The 16,656-nt window shown below is 41.5% G+C and overlaps 2 protein-coding genes across 7 annotated transcripts in view; both read right to left on the bottom strand.

Annotated features, from left to right (window-relative positions):
* ppil6 (peptidylprolyl isomerase (cyclophilin)-like 6) overlaps nt 1–7,974 on the bottom strand; it is a 34,801-nt gene extending 26,827 nt beyond the window's left edge. For 2 of the 4 annotated variants that reach the window (XM_063040778.1, XM_063040779.1), the window contains exon 1: nt 7,113–7,974. In XM_063040778.1, the coding sequence (XP_062896848.1) occupies nt 7,113–7,196 (84 nt within the window). In that variant the 5' untranslated portion in view covers nt 7,197–7,974. Of the gene's footprint in view, nt 1–4,897; nt 5,015–7,112 lie in introns of those variants that run through there. The other 2 variants (XM_063040780.1, XM_063040777.1) reach the window with 2 other exon arrangements.
* Nucleotides 7,975–11,935: 3,961 nt separating this feature from the next.
* The window catches only part of zbtb24 (zinc finger and BTB domain containing 24), a 63,310-nt gene continuing 58,589 nt past the window's right edge, over nt 11,936–16,656 (bottom strand). For all 3 annotated transcript variants that reach the window (XM_063040774.1, XM_063040775.1, XM_063040776.1), the window contains one exon: nt 11,936–13,818. In XM_063040774.1, the coding sequence (XP_062896844.1) occupies nt 12,978–13,818 (841 nt within the window). In that variant the 3' untranslated portion in view covers nt 11,936–12,977. The remainder of the gene's footprint in view (nt 13,819–16,656) is intronic.

Here is a 16,656-nt window from a genome sequence, read left to right as displayed (position 1 = left end):
TATGGAGAGAAATAAACCATCATCAGGACTGGAAGGGAAGGGGGAAGAAGCCAGAATAAGAAGTTGGGCGGAGGGGGAAGAATACAGGCTGGCAGATGAACAGGTGAACAACGGTGGAGGGAAGTAGGGGATGAAGTGAGAAGCTCGGAGCTGATACGTGGAAGAGGTAAAGGACTGAAGAAGAAGGAATATGATAGGAGAGTGGACCATGGATGAAATCAGAGGAGGGGGCACCAGAGAAAGGTGATTGACAGGTGAAGAGAAGGGGTAAAAGGGGAGCCAGAACGGGAAATGGAAAAAGAGAGAAAGTGGAGGGGGCTGAAATTACCGGAAATTAGAGAAATTGATGTTCATGCCATTAGATTGCAGGCTACCCAGATGGAATATGAGGTGTTGCTCCCCCAACCTGAGTGTGCTTTCATTGGGGCAATAGACAAGGCCATCGATCAACATTTTGGAATGGGAAATCAAATTTGATGGGTGGCCATTAGGAAATCTCACCATCTGTGGTGGATAGAGCAGAGATGCTTGACAAAGTGGTCTCCCAATCTGCATTGGATCTCACTGATGTAGAGGAGGCTGCACTGGGAGCACCAGATACAGTAGATATCTGACAGACTTGCAGGTGAAGTATTGCCTCACTTGGAAGGACTGTTGGAGTCCTGAATGGTGGTGGTGTAGCAGTAGCAATTGTCCTGCTTGCAGGGAAAAGTGGCAGGAAGATCAGTGGGGAGAAACGAGTGGACAATGGAGTCACATAGAAAGTGATCCCTAGGGAGGATGCCTTCCCTCACCAATCTATAATTAGGAGGCCATTAAGGACTGAAATGAGATTCTTTTTTCCTCTCAGAGGGTAGTGAATCTGTTAAGTTCACACTATAAGAAGATCATGGGGATTCGGTCATTGATTGCATTCAATACAAGATTAAAATAAGAAAACAAAGAGTATGAGCCACAAGCATCTACTCAAAGCATATTGGTGTATTTGTGTAAATGCCACTTGTTCTGTGCAGTGTACACATTTTATGCCTTTGATGCTGTACTTTCTCTGCAATACCCTTGAATTTTTATAAAATATCCTATTTAGACAGCACATCTGCTCAAAATTAAAGAGTGGTGCCACAACAACCTCTCATTCAATGTCAGCAAGACCAAGGAGCTGATTATTGATTTCGGGAGGAGGAATCCAGAAGTCCTTAAGCCAGTCCTCATTGGAGGATCAGAGGCGAAGAGGGTCAGCAACTCTAAATTCCTCAGTGTTATCATTTCAAAGGATCTATCCTGGGCCTAGCACATAAATGGCATTACAAAGAAAGCACAGCAGGGACTCGACTTTCTTAGAAGTTTGTAAAGATTTGGCATGACAACTAAAACTTTCATAAACTTCTATAGATGTGTGGTGGAGAGTATACTAACTGGTTGCATCACGGTGTGGTATGGAAACACCAACGCCTTTGAACAGAAAATCCTACAAAAAGTAGTGGATTTACCCGGTCCATCACAGGTAAACTCCTCCCCACCTTTAAGCACATCTACACAAAATGCTGTAGCAGGAAATCAGCATATGACATCAAGGAACCCCACCACCCAGGCCATGCTCTCTTCTCACTGCTACCATCAAGAAGGAGGTACATGAGCCTCAGGACTCACACCACCAAATTCAGGAACGGTTATTTCCCTTCAACCATCAGGCTATTGAACCAGAGGGGATAACTTCATTCAACTTCATCGTCACTGAACTGTTCCCACAACCTATAGACTCACTTTCAAGGACTCTTCATATTCTCTATACTTATTGCTTGCTTGTCTATCTATTTATCTATTTGTTATTTTTATTTTCTATTTGCACATTTTGTTGTCTTTTGCACATTGGCTGTCGTCCATCCTGTTTGATGTGGGTTTCAATGACTATTGTACTTCTTGGATTTTCTGTGCATGCTTGCAACAAAACGAATCTCAGGGTTGTATATGGTGACATTTACTTTATGTACTTTGATAATGATTTTACCTTGAATTTAACATCAGGAGGTGATTATAAGAATATGGCAACAGCACTGATGTTATTTATAGAAACAAGAGACCAAAAGTCTAAAATTTGAATGACTCAACATACCATAACATTAAACCTTCAGCTAATTATTTCATTAATGCCTGTAGTCAAATCTGTATTATAACATCTTTGAAATGCAATATTGTGAATATCAGCAAACAAATTAGAAGCTGGGAAGGGGGAGAAAGAATATTTATACAAGAGTAAAACATGACTTTATTTTTGAATATTATGCTCATGTCCACCTCTCTCAATATTACTTACACATTTCCAGCCTCTACCCTAGGTTCCCTTTATTATTGAGACATCGGACAGAAGGTTGTTCAACCATGAATCAGAATCATGTTAAATATCTTTGGCACATATCATGAAAATTGTTTTGCGGCAGCAGTATGTTATAATACATAACAAAAAACAATAAATTACAAGAAGAAATATACTGTGTATTAAAATTAAATAACTAGTGCAAAAGGAGAGCAAACAAAAAGAGAAAAAAATAGTGAGTTAGTGTACAGTACATGGGTTCATTGGTCATTTAGAAGTCTGAGAGCGGAGAGGAAAAAGCTATTCCTAAAATGTTGAGTGTGCCTCTTCAGGATCCTGTACATCCTCCTTGATGGCAGCAATGAGGAAAGGGCATGGGGAGGCTAGTGCCCATGATGGAATTGGCAGAGTTTGCAATTTTCTGCAGCTTTTTCTGATCCTGTGCAGTGGCTTCTCCATATCAGATCGTGATGTAAACAGTTAGAATGCTCTCTACAGTACATCTGTAAAAATTTGAGAGTCTTTGGTAACATACCAGGTCTCCTCAAACTCCTAATGAAATATAGCCGGTGTCATGCCTTCTTTGTAGTGGTATCAATATACTGGGCCCAGGATAGATCTCTAGAGATGTTGATACCCAGGAACTTGAAACTGCTCATCCTTTCCACTGCTGATCCCCTGATGAGGACAGATATATATTCCCTCAATTTCCCCTTCCTGAAGTCCAGAATCAATTCCTTGGTCTTACTGATGTTGACTGCAGGTTTGTTGTTGCGACACCACTCCACTAGCTGATCTATCTCACTTCTGTATGATTCCTTGTCACCATCAAAAAATCTGTCAACTACATTTGAACTATCAGCAAACTTATAGATAATGTTTGAGCTGTGCCTAACCCCATAGTCATGGGTGTAGAGAGGGTAGAGCAGTGGGTTAAGCACGCATTCTTGAGGAGCACCAATGTTGATTGTCAGCGAGGAGGAGATGTTTTTTCACATCTGCTCTGACCATGTGTTGGAAGCTCAACTAATAATGTATTTCCCAGTGCCCAATTAAAAAGGCAGAGGCAATATGAATAAAAAATTGGTGAATAGTAAACAGCTATATATTTGACTGAAGAGAAGTATGCAGAAATACCTATCAGTCTGAACGTTGTACCTTTTGATATATGCTAATAACCTGGATGGGCATTCATTACAACGTAGTCACACATCAAAATTACTTGAACATCAGAACAAAAATACAGATCTAAAGTTAAATTCTCAGCAAGTCAGGCCACAGGTGTGGGAAGGAAAACAAGAGTAATATTGCAGATGAAAACCCTTTGTCAGAATAGGGAAGGAAACAAAGTAAGTTTGTAATGCTGAAGGTTGGGTGGGGAGAGGGAGATATGTCTGACAGAGTAAAACCAGGGTCACCAAGGGCATACACTTTAAACCAAGTTTATCTGGTCAGTGAGGGAATATGAGTAGTTTGAGTAAGTTCTGTCTGTGTTCTTGCTCTCTAAGAGACATGCATTTACTCACAACCTTGTTTACAGTTTATTCCTATGGTCACCCTGGTTTTATCCTATTGAAGTCACTCCTCTCCTACCTTCCCTATAGCTTAATGCATTTCTTCTGTCCCTACCCCGTTCAGGTGAAATATTAACTGCTTCCCTTCCAATACAATGTTGTCTGAAATGATGAATAATTCCAATGTTTTCGGTTTTTATTTCAAAATTACTTAATTAATTGTAAACCATCTTGGAATGTCACTACATAAAGGCAATCCTTTTTTGTCTTTATCCCTCAAATCCCAAATAATACTTAGTTCTCACTCAATGAAACAATTTGCAGAGTTAGTACAAGGGGGGATCATTCACCAGTTCAATATACAGCACATCATTCAGTCCCATTCCCCCATTCTTTCCCTAATATTGAAAATGCTTTTCCTTCCTGACTCTTTGGGTCAACGCCCTGCATCAGGATTTCAACCCACAAGGTTGACTTAAACCTTTTGCTTCTACGGTTGCTGCGTGAGCCACCATATCCTTTCAGCATTCTGTTGTTGTTTAACAGGGAAGTGGTCAGCCATCTTCTTGAAACACAGATGTGGAACAACTGAGTGGTTGCAAGTTCATTTCAGAAGACCATTGGGAATCAACCACACTACTTAGTCTGGAATCCTACGTGGACAAATCTGATAGCTAGGCAGAATTCTTAACTAAGTGAATCGAGAAGAGTTTTATACAACTTGGTACTTTGAAACACTTACTGAAACAAGCTTTCTGCCTCAAATTTATTTTATTGATTAACCGAACTTAACTGCTTCATTAATCTAAGCATCTGAATTCTTCGTCCAGTAGGATAAGTACTGCAGACGTATTCTGCCACTAAGAAGATCTTAGTATTCAGAATCAGAATCAGTTTTATCATCACCAACAAGTGATGTGAAATTTGTTAACTTAGCAACAGCAGTACAATGCAATACATGATAATACAGAAAGAAAAGAAATAAATAAATAAGTAAATCAATATAATTCATAAATTATATCTCCTTTAAGACAAAATTTAAATAAGGAACCAAGCACATTTTAATTACCTCTGCTGTACACTTTACTTGGCAAAAGTCTGGATGTGTGAGGCAGCCAATTACTTCAAGCTGTAAAGATGGAGCCATGCTGAAAGGCAAATTTGTAAACAGACATGGAGTTTCCATGGAGAAGAACAAGGCTCTGGAGAGAACAATCCCGCCAGTTAGTTTCAAACAGGAGAGCTAAGGTTTCAGGAAAACAGGTTTCATATTGCAGGGAATATTCAAAATATAAACCAGTAATTTAGATTGCTGCAAAGAATCAATTCAAAGCACAACAGCACCTAGATAGTCACAAACCCTATCTCACCTGAAATCACATTCTGGGTATGAACCCCTTTCTTAGGTACTGTGGAAAGAATTCTGAAAGGCTGCATCACCGTCTCGTATGGGGTCAGGTGGCTACTGTACAGGATCAAAAGAAGCTTCAGAAAGTTGGAAAATTAGTCAGCTCCATCATGGGTACTAGCCTCTGTAGTATCTTGGAGTCTCCGTAGTCTTCAAGGAGTGGTGCCTCAGAAAGGCAGAGTCCATTATTAAGGACCCCCACCATGCAGGACATGTCCTCTTCTCCCTGTTACTATCAGGTAGGAGGTACAGAAGCCTGAAGGCACACACTCAGCGATTCAGGAACCAGTTTCTTCCCTCTGCCATCTGATTTCTAAATGGTCATTGAACCCATGAACACTACCTCATTACTTTTTAAAAGAAAATGTGCTTTTGCGCTACTATTTTTAATTTAATTATTTAATATACATATATACTTACTGTAATTCATTTATTTTTATTCTATATTTATCATGCATTGTACTGCTACTGCTAAGTTAACATCAGGTTTAATAGCACCTGTATATGTTGTGAAATTTGGCCACTAATTGTAATTTTTATGTCTTGCACTGTGCTGTTGTTACAAAAACAACAAATTTCATGACATTTGTCAGTGATAATAAAACTGATTCTTAATCAGATGTTTGTAATGCGCTCAGACAGAACATGTGGTGCTGTTCTTCAAGCTTGCATTGAACCTCCGTGTAACTATACAGGTAACCCCGATGGAGAGTCAGAGCTACAGGCAACAGGAAGTTAGGGCTGTCCCTGTGGGCTAAATGCAGGTACTCCACAAGTAGTCCCTCAGTGTTTGGTTTCTCCAGTGTAGAGGAGACTATATTGTGTTCACTGAATGCACTACACTAGATTGGAGGTAGTGCAACTGAACCGCTGCTTTACCTGGAGAGACTGTTTGGGTCTTGCACATCATAGATTATCAAATATAGGTCATGAATGTAGAAAATGTTCAGCCTGTCAGGCATTATCTCAGAGAGAAAGTAAAACTGGGTTAATATTACAGATGGTTAAGCTCACCGTGCAACTGTCAGCTCTGATACAGAGGCAACAACTGATCCTGAAATTGCTCAAAGCTATGACATGCCCCAGAGGAAGATGAGAAGTTCTTGTTCACACAGTGCAGGAGCTAGATCAAAGAATTCATGACAGGCATTTGGAAGCTCAGGATTACCCTTGTAAGCTGAACACAGGTGCACTACAAAATGGTCATCCTGTTTTTGTTTGGCTTCTCCGGTACAGAGGAAACCACACTGAGAGCACCAAAAATTAAAAAAATGCAGGACAATGGGAAAGCTCTAGGAAGCTAGACTCATTCAATTACTCCTGGTTGAGTTTTATTTTTGCAAATCTGATTGTGTAAGTGGTCTCCTTCCACTTTGTAACAACTGATTCTAGTTCCAACCAGAAGCAGCCTGTCACCCTATCAACCCCTCCTCAGAATCAGTCTCAATAAGTTCACTGCTTGTTCTTCTAAATTCGAATGAGTTAGGACCATATGCTATTCAACCTCAGCATCCTCTCAGTTAGTCAATGCCAAACCACACTGATGCCAGTCATGAATATTCCTTCCCAAGATACAGACACTAAATGTATGCTAACGTTTGATATGGTCTCACCAAACTTCTATATAATGTATCTTGCAACATACATCAAAGTTGCTGGTGAACGCAGCAGGCCAGGCAGCATCTATAGGAAGAGGCGCAGTCGACGTTTCAGGCCGAGACCCTTCGTCCTGAAACGTCGACCGCGCCTCTTCCTATAGATGCTGCCTGGCCTGCTGCGTTCACCAGCAACTTTGATGTATGTTGCTTGAATTTCCAGCATCTGCAGAATTCCTGTTGTTTGCATATAATGTATGTTTTCTTGTCAGTTAACTTACCTTTTCTCTTTGAAAATTCAGCTTCCTTTCCCATTCAGTTTCACTGACTATAGAAGACAGAGTAGAGAGAGAAAGTTTTACCATTCAATTAACCCATTATTTTCTGAAGAAGTGGATAGAGGGCAGTAAGAAAATTGGAATTTCACTATCTGGGAATATCACAGATCCAAATTAGATCCGAATAGATACAAAGGCCTGGAAAGACTACATTATACATATTATGTGTATTCGGAGAAGGAGGTCTGAGAATCGGGAGTGTGGAGGAAGCCACTTCTGAATTTTTCGTTTTTTTTCCCCATCGGCGTTCAGAGAGGCGGGACTGCGCAGGCGTGTGATGTCGGGCAGTGAAGCGCAGAAGATTTAAAAGGACAGAAATCCTGATTCGGGTGTAATTCGTAGAAGGAAGTCTGAGAATTGGAGCAGGAGTGAGGAGGAAGCCATTTTTGAATTTTTCAGTTTTTTTCCATCGGCGTTCAGAGAGGCGGGACAGCGCGGGCGTGTGATGTCGGGCAGTGAAGCGCGGAAGATTTAAAAGGAACAGAGCCTCATACAGTGGGCAGCGTAGTTTGCAGGCTGCGGAGTGAGCCAGGAGCAGAGTGAAGGCTTAAGGGCTTCGGCTCAACGAGCGAGGTGAAGAGGGTTTGGTATTAATTTTTTGTTGTTATTTGAGGAGAGGGGAAGTATGAGTTTGAGGGCAGCTTGTTGTTCTCGGTGCCAGATGTGGGAGGTCCTGGAGTCTCCAGGCCTCCCGGACATCCACGTCTGCGCCAGGTGTGCTGAGATGCAGCTCCTAAGAGACTGCGTTAGGGAACTGGAGCTGCAGCTCGATGACCTTCGTCTGGTCAGGGAGAGTGAGGAGATGATAGAGAGGAATTACAGGCAGGTGGTCACACCGGGGCCACGGGAGGCAGACAAGTGGGTCACGGCTAGGAGGGGGAACAGGAAGAGTCAGGAAATACAGAGTACCTCAGTGGCTGTGCCCCTTGACAATAGATACTCCTATTTGAGTAGTGTTGGGGGGGACAGCTTACCTGGGGGAAGCAACAGTGGCTGTGCCTCTGGTACAGAGTCCAGCCCTGTAGCTCAGAAGGGTGGGGAAAGGAAGAGGAGGGCAGTAGTAATAGGGGACTCGATAGTAAGGGGGTCAGATAGGCGATTCTGTGGACGCAGTCCGGAGACCCAGATGGTAGTTTGCCTCCCTGGTGCCAGGGTCCGGGATGTTTCTGATCGTGTCCAAGATATCCTGAAGTGGGAGGGAGTGGAGCCAAAGGTCGTGGTACATATAGGTACCAATGACATACGTAGGAAAAGGGGAGAGGTCCTGAAAGGAGAATATAGGGAGTTAGGAAGGGAGTTGAGAAAAAGGACTGCAAAGGTAGTAATCTTGGGATTACTGCCTGTGCTACATGACAGTGAGAGGAGGAATGCAATGAGGTGGAGGATAAATGCGTGGCTGAGGGATTGGAGCAGGGGGCAGGGATTCAAGTTTTTGGATCATTGGGACTTCTTTTGGCGCAGGTGTGACCTGTACAAAAAGGATGGGTTACACTTGAATCCTAGGGGAACCAATATCCTGGCGGGGAGATTTCCAAGGGCTACCAAGGTGACTTTAAACTAGAATGGTTGGGGGGGGGTGGGAATCAAATTGAAGAGACTAGGAGAGAGGAGGTTAGTTCACAAGTAGAGAAAGCTAGTAGACAGTGTGTGAGGGAGGATAGGTGGGGGACAGAGATCAGGAGCACTCAGACCAAGGATGTAGGGGATAAGGAAGAAAAAGATAACAAAGTTGTTTGCTCCATTAAGGATAAAAAGAGAGTAAGAGGTGGAGTGTTTCTTAAATGCATCTATTTTAATGCTAGGAGCATTGTAAGAAAGGTGGATGAGCTTAGAGCATGGATTGATACCTGGAAATATGATGTTGTAGCTATTAGTGAAACGTGGTTGCAGGAGGGGTGTGTTTGGCAACTAAATATTCCAGGATTTCGTTGCTTCAGGTGTGATAGAATAGGAGGGGCAAGAGGGGATGGTGTTGCATTGCTTGTCAGAGAAAATATAACAGCGGTCCTCTGGAAGGCTAGATTAGTGGACTCGTCTAGGGAGGCTATTTGGGTGGAATTGAGGAATAGGAAAGGTGTAGTGATGCTTATAGGGGTGTATTATAGACCACCTAATGGGGACCGAGAACTGGAGGAGCAAATTTGTAAGGAGGTAGCAGATATTTGTAGTAAGCACAAGGTTGTGATTGTGAGAGATTTTAATTTTCCACACATAGACTGGGAAGCCCATTCTGTAAAAGGGCTGGATGGTTTGGAGTTTGTCAAATGTGTGCAAGATAGCTTTTTGCAGGTACCAGCTAGAGAAGGGGCAGTGTTGGATCTCCTGTTAGGGAATGAGATAGGGCAGGTGACGGAGGTATGTGTTGGGGAGCACTTCGGGTCCAGTGATCACAATACCATTAGTTTCAATATAATTATGGAGAAGGATAGGACAGGACCCAGGGTTGAGATTTTTGATTGGAGAAAGGCTAACTTTGAGGAGATGCGAAAGGATTTAGAAGGAGTGGATTGGGACAATTTGTTTTATGGGAAGGATGTAATAGAGAAATGGAGGTCATTTAAAGGTGAAATTTTGAGGGTACAGGATCTTTATGTTCATGTTGGGTTGAAAGGAAAGGTTAAAAGTTTGAGGGAGCCATGGTTTTCGAGAGATATAGGAAACTTGGTTTGGAAAAAGAGAGGGATCTTCAATAAATATAGGCAGCTTGGAGTTAATGAGGTGCTCGAGGAATATAAAGAATGTAAAAAGAATCTTAAGAAAGAAATTAGAAAAGCTAAAAGAAGATATAAGTAAGTAATAAGTTAGCAAGTAAGGTGAAAATAAATCCGAAGGGTTTCTACAGTTACGTTAGTGGCAAAAGGATAGTGAGGGATAAAATTGGTCCCTTAGAGAATCAGAGTGGACGGCTATGTGCGGAGCCAAAAGAGCTGGGGAGATTTTGAACAATTTATTTTCTTCGGTAGTCACTAAGGAGAAGGATATTGAATTGTGTAAAGTAAAGGAAACAAGAAGGGTAGTTACGGAAAGTATGACGATTAAAGAAGAAGAAGTACTGGCGCTTTTAAGGAATATAAAAGTGGATAAGTCTCCGGGTCCGGACAAGATATTCCCTAGGACCTTGAGGGAAGTTAGTGTGGAAATAGCAGGGGCTCTGACAGAAATATTTCAAATGTCATTAGAAACGGGGATGGTGCCGGAGGATTGGCATATTGCTCATGTGGTTCCATTGTTTAAAAAGGGTTCTAAGAGTAAACCTACCAATTATCGGCCTGTGAGTTTGACGTCAGTGGTGGGTAAATTGATGGAAAGTATTCTTAGAGGTGGTATATATAATTATCTGGATAGACAAGGTCTGATTAGGAACAGTCAACATGGATTTGTGCGTGGAAGGTCACGTTTGACAAATCTTATTGAACTTTTTTAAGAGGTTGCTAGGAAAGTTGACAAGGGTAAAGCGGTGGATGTTGTCTATATGAACTTCAGTAAGTCCTTTGACAAGGTTCCACACGGAAGGTTAGTTAGGAAGATTAGGCATTAATATCGAAGTAGTAAAATGGATTCAGCAGTGGCTGGATGGGAGACGCCAAAGAGTAGTGGTGGATAACTGTGTGTCAGATTGGAGGACAGTGCGTATCGTTGTGTCTCAGGGATCTGTACTGGGTCCAGTGTTGTTTGTCATATATATTAATGATCTGGATGATGGGGTGGTAAGTTGGATTAGTAGGTATGCAGATGATACTAAGATAGGTGGCGTTGTGGATAATGAAGTAGGTTTTCAAAGCTTGCAGAGAGATTTAGGCCAGTTAGAAGAGTGGGCTGAAAGATGGCAGTGGAGTTTAATGCTGATAAATGTGAGGTGCTACATTTTGGTAGGATCAAAATAGGACATACATGGTAAATGGTAGGGCATTGAAGAATGCTGTAGAACAGAGGGATCTAGGAATAATGGTGCATAGTTCCTGAAGGTGGAATCTCATGTGGATAGGGCGGTGAAGAAAGCTTTCGGTATGCTGGCCTTTATTAATCAGAGTATTGAGTATAGGAGTTGGGATGTAATGTTGGAATTGTATAAGGCATTGATAAGGCCAAATTTGGAGTATTGTGTACAGTTCTGGTCACCGAACTATAGAAAGATGTCAATAAAATTGAGAGAGTACTGAGGAGGTTTACTAAAATGTTGCCTGTGTTTCATCTCCTGTGTTACAGAGAAAGGTTGAACAAGTTAGGTCTTTATTCTTTGGAGCGTAGAAGGTTGAGAGGGGACTTGATTGAGGTGTTTAAAATTATGAGGGAGATTGATAGAGTTGACGTGGATGGCCTTTTTCCATTGAAGGTGGGGGACATTCAAACAAGAGGACATGAGTTGAGAATTAAAAAGCAAATGTTTAGGGGTAAAATGAGGGGGAGCCTCTTTACTCAGAGAGTGGTGGCTGTGTGGAACGAGCTTCCAACAGAAGTGGTTGAGGCAGGTTCGATGTTGTTGTTTAAAGTTAAATTGGATAGACATATGAACAGGAAGGGAATGGAGGGTTATGGACCGAGTGCAGGTCGGTGGGACTAGGTGAGAGTAGGAGTTCGGCATGGACTAGAAGGGCTGAGATGGCCTGTTTCCGTGCTGTAATTGTTATATGGTTATATGGTTATATTATTATAAGCTTTTTAAAACTATAACCACATGCACAAAAATATGACTCATAGTTAGTTACACGATCTACAGATTTCAGAAGGTCAAAAAACAAAACTTGAATATGATTTAAGATTGCTGTTTTATCATTACTGAATCACTTTTGTACAGTGATAAGATCCTGATTACTAACTGGTATAAAGTACATCTCTGATGGCTACAAATGTCATAACATAGTATGAAGGGAACAACACTATAGAAAACATAACATTAAATAATCTGAAAACTTTTGTATTAATATCAAATATATAATTTACACTTTTACCATTCAGAATTCAGAACTATAATAGCACACATTTTACTTAACAAATTGTTGCAATTTAATCTTCAACCAAAATGCAAAATATGTATTTATTAGCAAAATCTAACACTTTCTTTAAAAAAAAACTATAACTTTGATAACTTGAAATACCCCAAAAAACAAAGAAGAAGAAAGGGTCAAAGAAATAAACAAATAAATGTTCTTCCTAATCAGGTTCGGATTCTAAACCAGAACTTAGACTCATAATTAGTATTTAAGAAATACCTTGCATCATGAATAGAAGTTCAAACTATATACATAATTATAATTCTAGTATTAAATAAACATATTTGATATTTTAATTCAAAATCTTCAAAGAAAGCAGCAATAAGGATTGTTAGCAAATATTTTGTTGCAAAGATCTCAAGTATATTATTTCCAAAAAGGCACAACAGACGCCCAGACACATTTAAACTGAGGCTCCACAATTGATATTCTGGCATATATCTGCATTGAGCTGACAAAATCAATTGAAAAGGCATTTTCTTTTAACTTACTAAAATAAATGTTAAAGTAGACCTAATTGATGATGTTCAACTTGGAATTCATGTGCATATAATATCTTCTGTTTGGGTAGAGGGGAAGGAAATCCAGCGTAAGACTTTAGTACCACCTCTAAAGAGTCAAAGATGTAAAAGCAAAGGAGGAGAAAACAATCTGGAACATATTAAAAAATCTATTACTAAAAGTAGCAAATAATGGTGCTATGTTATATATCCTCTGTAAGCATCTGAACAAAATCAAATTATGAGTTAGCTTCCATTTTAAATAGTCATTCAAAAACATCCTGCTTTCAGTAAGCATTCAAACAAGTTTGATTTCCCTAGTTCTGTGTGACCAAATTGGTCGTATAGAGATAAGAAACACTGCCTGCTTGCAGTTGGAATGTCTGGTCTGCGATATGTTCTCCCTGCGTTTGCTGCGAGCTTTGATTCACAGATACTCTTTGAGATGGTGGCTCAGAGGCATGTACAGATCGATTCTGTTGGAAGTGCTGAGCTTCTTCCTGGTTCAGCTGACCGGGCTGAGTAGCCTCCCGCCCAAGACTAATAGACTGTGATCTCCCATGTGTTATATGCAATTGATGAGCTTGATCTTGGAGGTGTTCTACTTCCTCGTTTGTCAATGTGATCACATGCATTTCTTCCGGCTGTCCTGCACCTTCCTGGTTTTCCACCATGCCAATGGCTTGAATGTCGTCTGTTTGTCCAGGCTGGGATACCAAAGTCAAATTCTGCATGTGCTCTGCTGGCTGAGTTAGCAGAGCCAAGTTTGAGGCCTGTTCCTCAGGGAGACTTTGTGACCCCTCTGCTGAAATAATGCTGATGCTTTGTCCATGGTTGGGCATGAAATTTATGTTATGAACGTCATTGGTGACTACAAGCTGAATCTGTTGCTCACCTGTTGTAGGGAGATACTGTTGAAGCTGCAAGATTGTCTTCACCTCCTCTGTACCACCTGGAACATTAACTAATCCATGGGCTTTCCTCTCCTTGCTGTGAATCTTCATATGAGACCTTAGGTTGTCAGCACGAGTGAATCGTTGATTACATGTTGAGCAAACAAACGGCTTGTTTCCAGTGTGCATAGCATCATGACGTCGTTTTGCACTAGGATCTGCAAAGCTTTTTCCACAGATAGAACAGGAAAACGGCTTTTCTCCCCTAGAATAATATTAAATATTGTACAATTGTTTCCACAATATAATTTGCAAAACATCATTACTTCCATGTAATTATATTGTTTTATTCTGCAGACAGTGTGCTTTTCCAAACTGGAAGGAAAGTATAGTCCAACTCAATTTAGTATGTGAAGGATATATATTGTTTCCAGCCGCAAAAATATTTGGGATAATTTTAAACTCTGCAGATGAAACTCAGAAAAGTATTAAAAAGTGAAGAGGTACTAGTAGATTTTAGGAACTGGATGTAATGGGTTGGAATATCAAAATAAAAAATGAACGCGATCTTTCAGAACTTTTTGGTAGGCTTCAAATATCGCGTGCAGTTGCTTGTTTGCAGAGAGTGAGTACAAGATTTTAAAAGTGAGCGGGGCTTTTCGGAACTTGTCGGCAGGGTTGAGATATTGCAATTTATAAGCACTTGGCAAAGGCCTATAAAAAGAATTGAGGTTGAAGCAGAACAGCCATTGTGGGAGTGGTTATTATGTGAGTGGACAGAGAGTGCAGAGCTTGAGGCTTCGGCTAGAAGCGGCAGAGGGTAAGGCAAAATTTTGGTAAGTTTCTTTCTTTGTCTATTAGTGCCTAGCTAGACTAGTTAGAATAGATCGAAGGTCAGTGGAGTGTTCTTCGTGTCAGATGTGGGAGAGCTGGGCGACCTCCAGTCTCCCTGATAGCTACATCTGTGGGAGGTGCATCGAGCTGTGTTAGGGAACTGGAGCTACAGCTGGAGGACCTAAAACTCATATAGGAAAATGAAGAGGAGGTGATAGATAGTATCTATAGGGAGGCCGTAAGTGGGCCGTAAGGTCGGTAACATTGTATTAATGTTTATATGGTTTACCTTTTTGTATACTTATTCAATAAAAAGATTTAAAGAAGAAGAAGATAGTATCTATAGGGAGGTAGTTACCCCTACCTGCAGGAGGCAGGTAGCTGGGTGATTGTCAATAGAGGGAACGTGAACAGGGAGATCGTGCAGAGTACGCCATTCCCTTCAATAAAAGGTATATCACTTTCGATACTATCGGGGAGGGAGGGGCATACTAGGGGAAAGCTGCAGTGACTGGTACTGAACCCGGCTCTGTGGCTCAGAAGGGAAAGCGGGAAGAAGAGGAATGCAGTGGTGATTAAGGAGCAGACAGGAGAATTTGTGGATGAGAGAGAGACTCTCAGACGGCATGTGACCTCCCAGGTGACAGGGTCAGGAACATCTCAGATTATCTCAGCATTCTAAAGGGGGAAGGGGGAGCAGCCAGAAGTTGTGGCACATATTGGTAGCAAAGACACAGGTAGGAAAAAGGTGGGGGAACAAGGTAGGAAGCTGAAAAGAAGGACCTCAAGGCTAGTAATCTCTGGATTGCTGCCTATCCCATGTGCCAGTAAGGGTAAGAATAGGTTGATCTGACGTATGAATGTGTAGCTGAGGAATCAGTGCCAGGAGCATAGTTTCACTTTTGTGGATCATTGGGATCTCTTCTGGGGAAGGTATGACCTGTACAAGAAGGATGGGTTAAACTTTAGCATCACAGAGAACAATATTGTTGCAGGCAGGTTTGCTACAGCTGCTGTGGAGGGTTTAAACTAGTTTGTGAGTGGGATGGGAACCCGAGTGACAGATCAGAGGATGGGACAATTGGTGTACAGGAAGATGCAGCGCGTAGTGGTTCTGTGAGGAAGGACAGGCAGTTGATCGGGCAAGATTGCAGTCAGTTGGATGGGTTGAAATGTGTTTATTTTAATGCAAGAAGTATCAGGAATAAAGGTGATGAACTTAGCATGGGTCAGTACATGGAACTACACTGTTGTGGCTGTCACAGGACAGGAATGGCTACTGGATGTTCTGGGGTTTGGATGTTTCAAAAGGGATGGGGAAGGACGTAAAAGAAGAGGGAGAGTGGTGTTGCTAATCAGGGATAGTATCATAGCTGCAGAAGGGGAGCCTGTCGTGAGGTATTGTCTACTGCATCAGTGTGGGTTGAAGTCAGAAATAGGAAGTGAGCAATTACTCTATTGGAAGTATTCTGTGGACACCCTCCTTCCCCCATAGCAACAGAGAAACTGAAGAACAGAATGGGCAGCACACTTTGAAAAGGAGCAAAAGTAACATTGTTGTTATGGGTGATTTAAACTTCCCTGATATTGATTGCCTGCTCCTTAGTGCAAAATGTTCAGATGGGGAGGAATTTCTTAAGTGTATGCAGGAAGGATTCCTGACGCAAGACGGAGACAGGCGACTGGAGGAAAGGCCACATTGGATCTGGTACTGATAATGAGTCTGGTCAGGTGTCAGATCGCTCAATGGGTGAACATGTCAGAGACAGTGAGCACAACTCCCTGACCCTTACCACAGCTTTGGATACAGATAGGAGCAGACGGTAAGGAAAAGTATTTAATTAGGGGAAGGGGGAATTATAATGCTATCAGGTAGGAACTTGGAGTGTGGATTGGGAGCAGACTTATTCAGGGAAATGGCAACAGAAATGTGAAGGTTGCTTCGGGAGCAATTTCATGCGGTTCTGGGTAAGTCTGTCTAATTGAGGCAAGGAATGGATGGTAGGGTGAAGGAGCCATGGTTGACAAGAGATGTGGAACATTTAGTCAAGAGGAAGAAAGAAGCTTACTTAAGATTTAGGGAACAAGGATCAGGCAGGGCTCTTGAGAATGACAAGGTAGCCAGGAAAAAGCTTAAAAATGGACTTAGGGAAGCTAGAAATAACAACAGATAAGATTGTGTATACTCAGTGGTAACCACTGTGAAGAGATAAACAAAGTTAATGTTTCACATTGATGAACTTTGAACAGAACTAGAAAAATACAAAAA

Source organism: Mobula hypostoma, chromosome 2 (genome assembly GCF_963921235.1).
Source record: "Mobula hypostoma chromosome 2, sMobHyp1.1, whole genome shotgun sequence".
NCBI classification, from domain to species: Eukaryota; Metazoa; Chordata; class Chondrichthyes; order Myliobatiformes; family Myliobatidae; genus Mobula; species Mobula hypostoma.
Note: the sequence above shows the minus strand (reverse complement) of the source record. Positions and strands in the feature narration are given on the sequence as shown.